This window comes from Dicentrarchus labrax, unplaced genomic scaffold (genome assembly GCF_905237075.1).
Source record: "Dicentrarchus labrax unplaced genomic scaffold, dlabrax2021, whole genome shotgun sequence".
Classification (NCBI taxonomy): Eukaryota; Metazoa; Chordata; class Actinopteri; family Moronidae; genus Dicentrarchus; species Dicentrarchus labrax.
In genome coordinates, this window is record NW_026136723.1 from 4,204,123 (window position 1) to 4,218,234 (window position 14,112).

Genomic DNA, 14,112 nt, shown 5'->3' on the forward strand with positions numbered 1-14,112 from the left:
AATGCTGAGAAAAGGAGCTTCAATGCTTCCTTTATTATCTCTTTAGCAGAGGATACACTAGACCATACTTTAGATACCAAAAGATAGAACGCTGGCCCACAATTCCTTGTGGTAGCAACTTTTAAAAACCCGGCAGTTCAGGAATACAAATTATCAAAATGACCTACAAAGAACGCAGATGAACCGTTTTCATCTTCTAACTATAACTTGTTAATATTCTTCTATGTTTTGAATTTTTAACAATATTACAAACCCATTACAGGCCGACTGTGAACGCTACTGTTGGAAAATCTTTATGAAAAGCCTTTAGGAATATCATTGAAATATTTTAATTGTTCTTCAGTCACAGATGTTGAAACTTAAAAATGATCAGAGTCAGACTGAGTTTTATTGCCAAGTAGGTTTTCATACAAAGGAAATTGCTTCTATATATTGGTTCATAACAATACCAGATAATCAGTGTTATTCACGTCACCTGTCAGTGCTCACAATGTTATGGCTGATCGGAGTATATGTATGAATCAGCAGAGACAACAAAACCTTTCAAAACAATCTGTTAAAAGTTGAGTGAAATTTTTTTAAAACTGATCATTCAGTTCTGCAATGATGAGAAGCGTCTTTTTAGATGATTTCTACATGGATTTCTTTATCCACGATGGACATCAGAGATACTGATATTCTATAAGTGAAAGTCACACTGAATCTAAACATATGTGCACCATGTCTGTGTAAGTGTGTCTCTGTAAGTTTAACTCTATAACGTTATTCAGTGTGGCTGGGTTGCAGCTAGCTGGCTAATGTTAGCTTGCTAACAGTATGGCTAGCAGCCTGCTGGTCCAGTCAGGAGGTCTGTGTTGTCGGCGACAGTGTCCCCTGTCTCCAGAGCTCTCCGGACGTTCTGCCAGAAGACACCTGCGTGTTGGCCGTCCTGAGGCCAGCTCAGGTAGGTGCGTTTCTTCACCAGCTTCCTCATGCGGTAGTAGGGAGACAGCTGCTGGGCCGGGATCTCCTCCAGAAACAGCAGGATCAACACGTCTTTCTGCTCGTCAAACAGACGGAAGCTGCAACAAAGACAACACAGGACAGACCATGAGGACAATTCAGAGGACTGGATCCGTTCGGGAGGTTGTGAGATAAAAGCAGGAGGTGCTGCTGGATGTGAGCGCCCTCACCTGGCCATCTGGATCTCTCTGGAGCACCACTCGCTCTGCAGGTAGCGCCGGCTGATCACACAGATGGTCTTCCTGCTGCCATAGATGGCGTCTGTAATGTTCTCAATGATGGCCTTACCTGTGGAGACAGTTCGACACAGCATGTTAATGAAGTCAAGTGAGAATCCATCACATCAAGCTTTGAGCTAGGTGGTTGGTATAGCGGCCGCTAAAGAGGTATAGATCATTGACAGGTCATATAATGGACAAGTTCCCAGGAAGTGTCTTTAATCTGCATTCTATGTCAAGGCCAGCAGGGGGCAGCTCCATTGAATGCAATAAAAACAGATACCATGCAGTCTTATGGAGAATTAGCCGACTTCTCACTTCATTTGAGCTCAGTAAACAGTTTCCTATCCTTATCTAGTTTCAGTCTTCTTCCATACAGCATGATGTTCATTTAGTAACTGATGGTCCCATTTAGAGTAAAATAGACCATAAAGCAGGGTATGCTTTAGGGCGGGGCTATTAATTAGGTGCAGTTGAAAAGGTCTGCCAGTAACATTTGTAACATGTCTATTAATGAGAAGTTGCTACAATCAATTTAATCATTATTATTATTATTTATCAAATATGTGCAGGAACAGAAAGATTGACATGATTAGCAACTAAGGGGAACAAATATTAAATTGAACTTTTCATTGAATTACAAGAACTTATTATTTTCCGTTGTTTTTTCAACCGTTTGTAGGTTGGAAATACGCCAAAACTGAATCATGGCATGAACCCAAAGGAAGACAAATGTAATTCATCTGAGAGTTTGAGGCAGAGTTTACTGCAGCTTCTACAAACCTTCCACCCAGATTGATCTTTTTAAGGTTGACTCACACGAAGCTGCTGAAGCCTGAAGTACCTGTTTTGTTCATTGCAAGTACATCTAATTCTGGACACCACAAACCACGATGAAAACAGCTAAGCGAGCCACATGTCAGTGAATCTATCAAACATTGAGACCTTGTAAGCGGGAAAAAAAGATGTGAAACCCCTGAGTGTGATACAGATACTTTAAAAATACACTGTAGTACATATCTCTGCACAATGTCTCTGAGAGGAAGAAGATAAAAAGAGGAAGGAAGAAAGTTATTGTAGGCTGAACTGCTGAGTCTATTAAGTGAAGGCCACATGGAAGTGTCTTAAACCTGCAACAGCCGGCAATGGGCAGCTCCATTGGCTGCAAAACAGAAGTCTGATTGTAGTCTAGTGGTAAACTTGATTTTTGAGCTCAGTGAACAGTTTCCAAATGAGTTTATGGTCTCAATCTTGGGGAGAGTCCAAACACAGAGTCACAACACATCAAAAAAAGAGTCCACAAAACAAAGAGTCACAACACAGGTCACACAGGTCCAACACAGTTTTTAAACAAAGCCAACACAGAGTCCAACTAGCGTCTGTCAGAAAATAAGAGAAGTCATGTCTGATGTGTTTCACTGTGAGCTGTTGACAGGTTTGTCACAGGCCAGTGACGCTCACAGGCAAAGCATGAATGAACTAAAGTTAGTCTGATTTAAATACTGACAGGAAGCAGATACACAGCAGATGTTCAAGAAAGATACATTAATCTTGAAGAGTTTCATTTATTCCTTAACGGTTCAGTAGATATACAAGAAAATTTCAACAAATATTCAAAAACAGATCTCTTTTTGTGAATAGTCAAGAATGTTTCTGCCAATATTCACAAAAGAATCAGTATATGAAGTGAAAGGGAAACCAAAGAGCTGGCTGTCCCACACATTTGACTGAATGTAGCATCTGATACCGACTGAGCCGACATCACCTAGCTAACAGCAGCTACATTAACAGTTAGCTAACAGCAGCTACATTAGCAGTTAGCTAACAGCAGCTACATTAGCAGTTAGCTAACAGCAGCTACATTAGTGTTTGTACTGTTATCAGTGAGCTCCGCTAGCTAGCTAACTAAATTCTGTGTCCCTAAAAGTTGAAGATTGATTAACGTCGTGATATTATTGGTTGAAATTAGTTAGTTCATGCTGACGTAAGCACGTGTCACATTTTGTTTCACAGGAAGACACAATGATTGGATTCTGATAATAAAAATACAAAGAATTGGATTTTCTATGAATGTTTTTGTCATACAATATAACTGAGGATGCAATCTTAAAGGGTTAAAAATAAATGTTTAATTTCACCTGGACTTTAAAGGATGTTGAATACAGTTGTGGATTCATTTCGTTATGTATTCATTTATACAAGTAAAGATGACTTCTGTTCCAACCAGATGTCAACACTGGAATGAACAAATGTTCAGGCATCTTGATTTGTGTTCGACGGCAAAAACCACTGCACAAAGAAAACAGAAACATCTGCACCCGGTCCCCACTGGCAGGTGATAATTGCAACTTCCTGTCACCTTTTCTTCTTCTTCTTCTGTCCCTGTCATTAAAGTGAGGCTTGATAATTAGCCTTCAGTCCTCCCACAGCTTTCATCTCTCATTGCTCTCCGTTTCATGTCACTGAAGCTCGTCTTTTACTGGACTCTAAGTTTGGACTTGCTAATGAGGCTTCCTGTCATGGTCACCTGCTGGGGGCTTCTGGGTAACGCAGTTCAAAGACACGAGGAGATGACAGGAGTTAAAGCCACTTTAAGTTTGGCTTCATGAAGTTTTCTTAATCATTTAACCTCAAATCAGATATGATGTCATAATGTGATGTCATTCGTTAAATAAAGCCAATAGTCAACAGGTCGTCAAACGTTTATTATTTTTAATTATTATTTTATTTTAATACGATTATTATTATGGATGATGGATAATGTAAACAGTTGCTGACTAATTAACTGGCTACAAACTGGCTCCTCTTCCTCCGTTTCATTCCTCTCAGAGTCCTGATCGGACCCGCTGGGAATCAGCCGGCCTCTGTATGTCCACCCCGCTCTGGTTCTGTGGCCTATAAAAATAATTTTTTGTAAATGTTTTGGTATACATTAATAAAAAGAGGAACAATGTAATTGAGGTTGTGATCTTATTGGGTTAAAATTATATTTTTTATTTCACCTAGCCTTTAAGTCGACAATTAGGGGCCACCGGATTCTCTTCATTTGTCAATTTATTGATTTAAACTGTCACTTAAAAATTGTTGTTTCCAGAGTGCAGCTCCACTTGTTTACACTGTTTTTTTGTCACCACAAACAACTGCACCTCCAAATTGGTCTGTACAGTGGTTTTAATTTTTTCTGGTTTTATATTCTCCTTGGGTCTGTTAAGAGTGTCAGTTGGTCTGTGGTCGGTCTGTGGTCCTACATTCTCCCTAATGTCTGTGTCTTCTGACTTTTCTTTTCTCGTGTCACCTCCTCTCCGTTGATTAGTCCATTAATGAGCTGAGTCGCCTTCAGGGTCTGTCAGAGTCCAGCTGCTCCTCTTCACATCTACATATAGCTCATACATATTACATCTCAACCCTCGGAGGAGTCACACCTGAGATTAAAGCACATCTCCGCTCACAGGTTCACAAGCTGCACAGTGACACAAGGGTGAGGTTGAATTCCCTTAGTGGAGCAAGGCGCCAATGCTGTCGGGGTTAGGGGTATAAATCCCACCAGAAGCGGTGATGCCAAAAATATACGCAGTTATTTTCCAGGTCTCAGACATTATGTGAGTTTAAAAAGAGCTGAAATTCTCCCTAGAGTAACAGGTGACAAACTGTAGCTGCTATATCTAATTTTACTGTCTGAACACTTTCTTACCAAATATGTTTTATTGTTGGGCTGCACAATTAATCAAAATATATCTGAAATCGCAATATGCAAATCATAAGAGCTGCAATATTTTAATAAAGCTAAAATGTGTGACACACAGTATTATAATAAAACCTTGTTTGTTTGGTACAGGTGCCAAAACATTATAATGATTTTAACATTTTTTTTGAGTGAAAATGTATGTGATGCAAATCATTTCCATCATTTATCATAAATCATACAGCAATCTGTCAAAATAACACAATATGATGTTTTTACCCTATCGTGCAGCCATATTTTATTGTATTATGGAATTTTCTCAAATAGTTGTACAGCACACTGATTGATCTCCTACTTTACAAAATATGTTGTTCAATAACAGAAACATTAAAATCAGTTGATAATATAATCTCTTATCTGGAAGAAACAAATAATGTCTGGATACATCAAACATCAAGGTCAAAAGGACTTATCATTAAAAAGTTCCCTGAGGGAAGATTAGGTTTCACAGTTTTTGAAACCCTAATCTAATGGTGCTATCCATAAATCCCCCGCCTGAGTTGCTCTGACACGAGAACGTGAAGTATTGCCTGGCTTGTACCACTTATAGCGATCCATTTGTCTTTGGGCATTACGAGTCGGAAAGAACATGGACGCCACCAGTGCAGCAGCTGTGTTGTTATTGTTTGTAGATCATCTAGACAAGCTCAATGTGAAATAATAATAATGTTTTTCTACAGAAACACTAACATTTCAAGTAATTCCATTATTGCAAGTCTTACATTTCAATAATATTTTGCCATTTTCACCTATTTCTATTTCAAGAAGTGCTGTGGCTTTTGTCTTGAGCCACCAGGGGCCACCAGGGGCCACCAGGGGCCACCAAGAGCCACCAGGGGCCACCAGGGGCCACCAGGGGCAGTGGCAGGCTAGTGTTATTGTTAGCTACATTAGCCTATTTAGCAAACCAGCTCGAAAACAAAACATTACATTGTATTGCACGCACAACAACACCGTGCAATGCATAAATTGGTGACCGGACTAAAGCAGCAATGTAAACAGTGTGTAAGTTTAAAATCGACATTAAAACGACCAACGTAGTACAAATACAAAGAAAATAAATTTCAACACCATGAAATATGGGCGCAGCCATCTTTGTTTTGCGAGTCTTACTTTCACCCTCGTTTAGCTCGGGGGAACTCTGAGGAGCCCCGAGTGGGACGGCTGAAATTACGACCAAAAGGGGGTGTGTCTCGGTGAAATATTGCAAGATAGCTGCGAGATTTACACTTTCCAACGCGGCCGGGGGATTTATGAGACAAATGGATAGCACCATGAGACTAGAGCTCTGCTAGAACATCAGCGTTATTAACGATTCCTTCAATAAGCAGTACGTCCCTCCAAGCTTTAATTGTTTTAATTGATATTGCAACAGCAAATACAAAATCTTTCTCCCATTCTTCATTTCATCTTCCTACAGGACTTCCTCAGTACCTATCCCCCCCAGAGGGGGGTAGAGGGGTAAAGAGAGAAGGACAGAGACAGAGACAAAGGTGCACAGCAACAACTACACTAGTAGAAATGACTGATGATGGTGATGAAGATGAAGATGAAGATGAAGAAGATGATGACAACAACGACAATAGCGACAACAATGAGGGATGATGAATATAATAAAAGTAATAATAAAAATAACAATAATATCAGTAATATTAGCAGTGGGGGTCAAGCAGGACCATGGCAGGAGGCTCCACCAGGATCCATGAGAACCTGCGAGACGAGAAAGCACAAGAACTCCGGGGAAGAAGTGAAGTTAGTAACATGCATTAATGGGACATGAATGTGTGCAGAAAGAGAGAGAGAGAGAGAGAGAGAGAGAGAAAGGCAGTCCTAGAGGTTTGCTTTATGTGGGAATTAAAGGACATGTCCTGATCAAAGATAACTCCAAGATTACTGACAGTGGTGCTAGAGGCCAAGATAATACCATCTAGAGCAGGCATGGGCAAACTACGCCCCGTTAAGCTTTTTAATCCGGCCTGCCTGACTTGTTCAAACTAAATTAGTAAATTTAATTATCATTAAATCGCATTCATTTTGACATCCCTGCAATGACCACGTTTCCCCATTTTGCGCCCAATGACCGTTGTTGGAGTGTGGTGTTTTATGCTGCATTCAGGTGCTTCTTGGATTATCCTAAATAAACATTCGGTCATATTGATAAATCACTTTTCTAACACGTCTAGATCACTTATGTGGACATTGTTATTAAAAATATTTGAGCTAAAAGTTGACAGGCAAAGTTTTTTAAATCACAAAAGATCGTTTGCTGACATTTAGATGACGAATGTGACATCTTTCCCGAATCAACTCTGGACTTGTTTATCTGATGTTTCCAAACGCACATGAATGCAGCATTACTCTCAACTTCACTTTTTCCACATTGCATATTGAGCCCTTCTGTAAAAATGAGCGGACCAAAGAAAAGATAAGTGGACTGCAAAATATTTTTTCATTGATGTCCGATCAATGTCTGATATGCCAGGAAACTATTTCAGTTTTTAAAGAATACAACATCAGCTGTCACTTTGCAACGAAGCATGCTAACTATACTAGTAAGCAGTCAACGCAAGAACGGCTGGCTACTGCTGAGAGGTTGGTGGCTAATTTACAGACTCAGCAAAACTTTTTGCACCGATAGACTGCGATTCAAGAGTCCAGTACCAAGGCAAGTTTTTAGCTGGCATTCAAATTAGCAAAGGCTAGTAAGCCTTTCTCAGAAGGCAAGTTTTTGAAAGACTGCACAATAGAGACAACAGGTCGCTTATGTCCGGAGAGCAAAGGCAAGTTTGAAAAGATCAGTTTATCGCGAAGGACAGGGACTCGCTGTGTGGAACTGATTGATGAAGATATTGCCAGTGAGTTAAACAAAAAGGCAGAGCCCTTCACGTTATGTTCATTAGCACTGGATGAAAGTAACTACATAAAAGACACTGCTCAGCTTCTAATTTTTATCCGAGGGATTAACAAAGGTTTTGAGATAACGGAGGAGTTTTTAACCATGGAGTCCCTGAAAGGCAAGACGCGGGGAGAGGACTTACATGACAGTGTGTCTGCTGTCATCGAGAGAATGAAGCTACCTTGGCGTAAACTTGCTAATGTCACCATGGATGGATTGCCACATTTAACTGGAAAAAACATTGGGCTGCTGAAGAGAATCCAGGATAAAGTGAAGTGGAAAACCCTGACCAGGATGTTATTTTCCTTCACTACATCATTCATCAGAAATCTCTGTGTAAGTCTGTATTGCAGCTTAATCATGTGGTGAATCCAGTGGTAAAACTGTATACGAGCAAGGAGCCTCCAGCACCGTCAGTTCATTGTGTTCCTGGAGGAAACCGATGCGGATCACCAGGACTTACTTTACCACTCTCGTATCCGCTGGTTAAGTTTGGGCAAAGTTCAAATTCTTTTGTAACCTTGGCCAGATCTGTGCCTTGCCACAATTCTGTCTCTGAGATCCTTGGGCAGTTCCTTCGACCTCATGATTCGCATTTGCTCTGACATGCACTGTGAGCTGTAAGGTCTTATATAGACATGTGTGTGCCTTTCCTAATCAAGTCCAATCAGTTTAATTAAACACAGCTAGACTCCAATGAAGGAGCAGGACCATCTCAAGGAGGATCAGAAGAAATGGACAACATGTGAGTTAAATATGAGTGTCACAGCAAAGGGTCTGAATACTTATGACCATGTGATATTTCAGTTTTTCTTTTTTAATAAATTTGCAAAAATTTCTACATGTCTGTTTTTTTCTGTCAAGATGGGGTGCTGAGTGTACATTAATAAGAAATAAAATGAACTTTTTTGATTTTAGCAAATGGCTGCAATGAAACAAAGAGTGAAAATTTTAAAGGGGTCTGAATACTTTCCGTACCCACTGTACATTAGTTCACATAAACACTCCATCCATCTGCTCCTCGCCTGGCCCCCCTGTCAAATTTTAGAACTCAAGTGTGGCCCATAAGTCGAAAAGTTTGCCCACCCCTGATTTAGAGTAACTATATCTTTAGACAGTGAGTCTCGGAGGTGTTTGGGGCCAAGTACAAGAACTTCAGTTTCAGAAAATTGCTGCTCATCCAGGTTTTAATGTCCTTAAGACATGCTTGCACTTAAGCTTATTGAGTAATTTCATCAGACTTGATCGATAGATATAACTGGTTATCATCTGCATAACAGTGAAAGTTACTGGAGTGATTCCTAATAATGTTGCCTAAGGGAAGCATATATAAGGTGAATAGAATTGGTCCAAGCACAGAACCTTGTGGAACTCCATGACTAACTTTAGTGTTCATTCAATCATCACCTCCTACAACACCAAATCACCCGGTAACTTCACCAGACTCCTCTGCATTGACTTCAGTTGTGCCTTTAACACTATTCAACACCTCCAGATGATCAGGAAATGTTACCTGACTCCTCATCCACTGGGTTCACATCTTCCTCAGGTCAGACCACAAAATGTGAGGGTGTCTACCTTGTGATTATGTTGTGTATGTGAGGCCCTGTGCAGACTATGGCAACACATTTCCTGGAAAAAACAATAAAGAATCTATTTATCTTATTTATTTATTACACCAATCACTAAACTGATTTCAAGTTTTCTACTTTTTGTTTTAACTTTTAAACAGTGAAGCTTTAGTTGTTATGAACCCAGAGTCATCCGTCAGACATCGCAAAAGGGAACTTCATTGAAACTTTTTAAGGTCTGGAAAGTCAAGACCTCCTGGAGAATGAACATTTTCACATGATCTAAGAATTTAAATATGAAAACGATCAACAAAATCATTACCAACCAACTGTTGATACACCAAAAACACCAAAGAAAGTCAGAAACTTTTCAACCAAAACTCTGCACTCAGAGATGGATGAGGTTCCAGTTCTGAATTTGCTCATTTAACCTTTTAAGTAGTTTGTTCTTATGTACTTGGAGCACTGAGCTGTAAACTAAAATATATATATAGTGATTACACACATCAGCATGGTGTTACTGTTGACATCTTTCAAGGTTGTAAAAGGCTATTAGAAGCAAAGCCATGATATTACTGGTGCTTGCGTGTTACTTCCTTTTTAACATTGTACCAAACGACCAGAGTAAAACCCACAAAAACTTGTAATATTATAAAAAAAACACCTGGTCATGGCTAAAAAGTATATGTGCTAGAAGATTGGTTTCATCACAGGTCAGATAAGGATGGACAGATATGATTAAATTCTTCCTTTAAGGTTTGATTTCAATGAGCGGAACAGAGATGTTCATAAAAGTTCATTACATCAAAGGCTGTTTCATAAACATTTCATGAATAAAATAGTAGACTTGTTGTTATAGTTATCAAGCCCAGGTGTCGATGAAGTATCCTTCAACTTCCTCAACCTGCTTTCTTGTTGATGTGTTATATAAAAAAAGCTTGAAATGCAGAATTCAAAGACTCTTCAGGGCTTTTATGATGTCTGAGTTTGTCTGAAATGTGTCTGAATTGCTCTTCATTGTGCTCCTCGCTGCATCACAACCACTTCACTTTGGATGTTAAGTGCTGCTTGAAAACTAACAAAAAGGTCTTGAAAAGGCCTTCAAACTCTGCAAGGATGTCCACACTCCTGAAATGGAACAGAGAAGGTCTTATTGTATCACTCACCTTAAGTATGTTCCTTTGTTAGTCTTTCCGACAATCACCAACTCTAGTTGGGTTGAAATAAATCCTTAATTTTTTTTTTTTTTTTTTTGCTGTTGTCTTATCTATTTTGTTTAGCTCAGTGTCTTCTTTTATTGCCTTGTGTTTCTTGTCTTGTGTGAAAAACATGAATTGCCTTCTTATTAAAGGCTAACTTTGGGCTTTTCATTCTCAGTTTTTCTATTTGTGTCAAATAAAAACAGATGTATTTGGTATTCTTGCTGACTCGTGTCGACTCGAGGCTTTAATCCCTCCTCTCTTCTCTCTAACCCAACAACTAAAGTCACAGATAAATATTTGAAAACCCTAAAGTTGGCTTTAGTAACTTAGTAGTTTCCACACAGCTGCAGCAATATGGCAAAATGTGGAGAAGAATGGACGGATTACTGGTGATTAAGAAGCCGAGCCGAGTTCTTTTTTTTCTGGAGCGTAATCCACCAACGGGCCGTGACTCCATTGCTCTGCTCGCCCGACAAAAGCTTCTGAAATCCTCCCCGAAAAAAAAAACAACTTCACTTCAAATAACTGTTCTCAATGGCAGCAGTCTCCTTTTCTCCGCAGCAGCGCTTCAAAACCGCTTAGCAGGAAGCTGAACGGAGAAAAAACTGGGACATCTGAACAGAAAGGCCTCGTATTCCTTCTCTTATCTTTTCAGAAAGGTGGAGGGAGAGAGGGAGAGAGGGACTGCCCCCCCCCCCAACCCTCCTGCTTCTATTCACTCCCATCTTCCAGATTAAATACAGATGAAATATTAATGCAGATCTTTTATGGCGAAGGGTTCCTGGAGATAAATCTTCAGCTGGATGCTATCAGCGCTGCGGTGGCCACGTTGGAGGTCCTCAGCTCACTGAAAAGATTGGGATTCTGTCTGTCCTTGTACATTTGAAAAGGAGCTATAAAGGGAAATGATTTCCGTTTTACACAACCGGGGTCTCATTTTCATGGTTTTGTCAGTCAGAAACAGTTAAGAGTCAGATTTCTGTCCAACTATTGTTAATCATTCCTCTCGCTCCCTACTCGAATTCTGCCATTGGATCAGAGGCCTTTTGGTTTAGGTGTCATTTATGGACCCGCAGGGCTCTGTGGTCACTTTGGCAACAATAAATATGAAACATCCAGTTTGACCTTGAAATAAAGGTTATGCAAGCTTTATTTTGAAAGGTTAACTATGTTGAAAGGGTTGCAGTTTTGGATTAGGTGCAAAAACGTCTTGGTTAGGTTTAGGAAAAGCTGCATCAGTCATCACATAGTTTTGGCTTCAGATGAGCTCATGACATGCAACAAGCTAAATTAGCTTTAATAAAGGAAATAAACTCACCAAATGTCAAGAAAGGAAAGCAAAAACACCTGTTTAAAGAGAAAATACAACCATTAAATGGTTTGGTTAATGGCATATGATTAAATTAGCAAAATAAATGGCCAGTACCCGATATTTTCGCCCAATCAACCAACCCTATCACCCGTACTGCATACCGCCACTTCTGATTTTTTCTACATACATACTGCCACTTGCTAGTATGTCTAGATACACATCCCTAAACACCAGAGTAAAGGCCATTGCACACCAAATCCACATTTTTCATTCAAAAATAAATACAACCTCATGCACCAAAACTGTCGTCATCAAAGTTTTCAGAACAGGTGAGAGAATGAGGACGCAGACAGAGAGGGAAGACAGCTCAGCCTCTTGTAGCCGCAGTAGCAAATGCAAGGGGAACAAGTAAAATTTTGAGTGAAGTAACTGTAACTTACTACAATTTTTCAGTAACACTGCACAAGGGGCACCAGCAGCGGTCTCCTGGGTTAAAGTCAGGTGTTTGTTTCAGCCACCCATCCACCCCACCACCTCCATATTTGGACTTTCCTGCTCTTTATCCTACGTCACCTGACATCAACCCTCCTCAGTGCATCCAGAAATTACCTACAGCGTATTCGGAAACACCAGCACTGTGTAATAAATGCAGGCAAGGTGTGAACTCTTACTCTCACTGTAAATGTGTGTATTTTCCATAAATGCTGATCAGATGTAAGATTCAGCATGTTGACATACACGTAGTGTCGGTTGCCAAGGAAACAGGAAATGTACATAAAAACAAAGCTGCTTCTTATAATTAGGTGTGTGTGTGTGTGTGTGTGTGTGTGTGTGTGTGTGTGTGTGTGTGTGTTAATTGAACTGATTGCTAAGAGACCGTCTCGTGGCTCAGAACAATCAACACCAGGTCTGATTTGATGACTCAATCAGTAAACACACACACAAACCCTCATTTTTTAATAGTAAGTTGTTTACTTGTTTGTTGATCATTAATTGCTGCATTACATTTGGTTCTCATATAAACACTGTTGAAACAAATATTTTACAACTTATTTAATAAAGTTTCAGCCAAAAAGTCCAGATGAAACACAAATATAATTTTTTTTAACACTTTAAGATTGCATTCTCAGTTATATTGTACCCCATGTAACAATTTATGCCAAAACCTTGTACGAAAAAAAAGAATTTCTTGATAATTTATATCAAATCCAATTATTATCAGTGTGTCCTATGTCCTTTGGCTGCACTGCCTCAACTCACTAACGCTAATGTAGCTGCAGTTAGCTAACTGCTAATGTAGCTGCCATTAGCGTGCAACTGAATGGGGCTCAGCAGCCTCCCAGTGAACACAACCTCAGAGACATAAGTTGTAGATAGTACCAATAGAACCACTCCTGAACTGGGATGGTGGGGTGGAGCTAGAAACCCTGCAGACTCTGATTGGTCAGAAAGAATCAGAGTTTGTTGTCATGTTCTGACATAGGATTTCCAAATTGATGATTATTTCTGCTTCATTCAGCTGCCTGCACCCTTTTCTCAAAAAACGATCCCCGGCTCCTCCTGCTGCATGACGAAGTGAACCCCAAATTGCTCCCGATGCCATGTTTTGTGTGTGTATATGTGGATGAATGAGTTAGTTTCTGTCTGTGATGAATTTTGAAATGGTGAATGTGGCATGTAGTGTAAAAGTGCTTTGAGAGTAGAAGGTGCAACAGTCCGTTTACCATTAACAACGTGTGATGGTTTGGGGTTTTATTTGAGTTATTTCCTGTTTTATTTTTAATACTTACCTCTGCTCTTGTGTCACTTCACTTTTTCCCACCAGTTTTAATTGTCTGCCGCCCTGATTAGTTTCACCTGTGTATCCTTCCCTCACCTGAGTAGTTAGTCTTTGTGTTTCCTTGTTTCATTGCCATTTTGTCTTTGTCTGCATGTGCATGGAATTACCCAATGTGTTTCTGAACTTTCTTATTTGTTTGCCTGTTGGATTGCCTTCCTGGTTTTGAACTAAGTCGGTAAGCTTTGTCTCTTTGTTTAAATATATCATTGAACTGATCTTGTCTGCCTGCTGCTGACTTGCATGAATAGTGACACAAAGGTTGTGTCTTTGTTGTAATAATCAACCACATACTGTGTGAGAGAAGTTGGCAGAAAAGTGAGCAAAGCAGA

General features: G+C 39.8%; 1 protein-coding gene across 1 annotated transcript; it reads right to left on the minus strand.

Moving 5' to 3' along the window:
• Positions 1 to 369: 369 nt before the first annotated feature.
• Positions 370 to 1,330, minus strand: LOC127358101 (toll-like receptor 13). The gene is made up of 2 exons (XM_051391008.1): positions 1,173 to 1,330; positions 370 to 1,061 (listed from the first exon to the last, which is right to left on the minus strand). The coding sequence occupies exons 1-2, from the start codon at positions 1,313 to 1,315 to the stop codon at positions 821 to 823; spliced, it is 384 nt and encodes a 127-aa protein (XP_051246968.1). The 5' UTR covers positions 1,316 to 1,330; the 3' UTR covers positions 370 to 820.
• Positions 1,331 to 14,112: the final 12,782 nt, after the last annotated feature.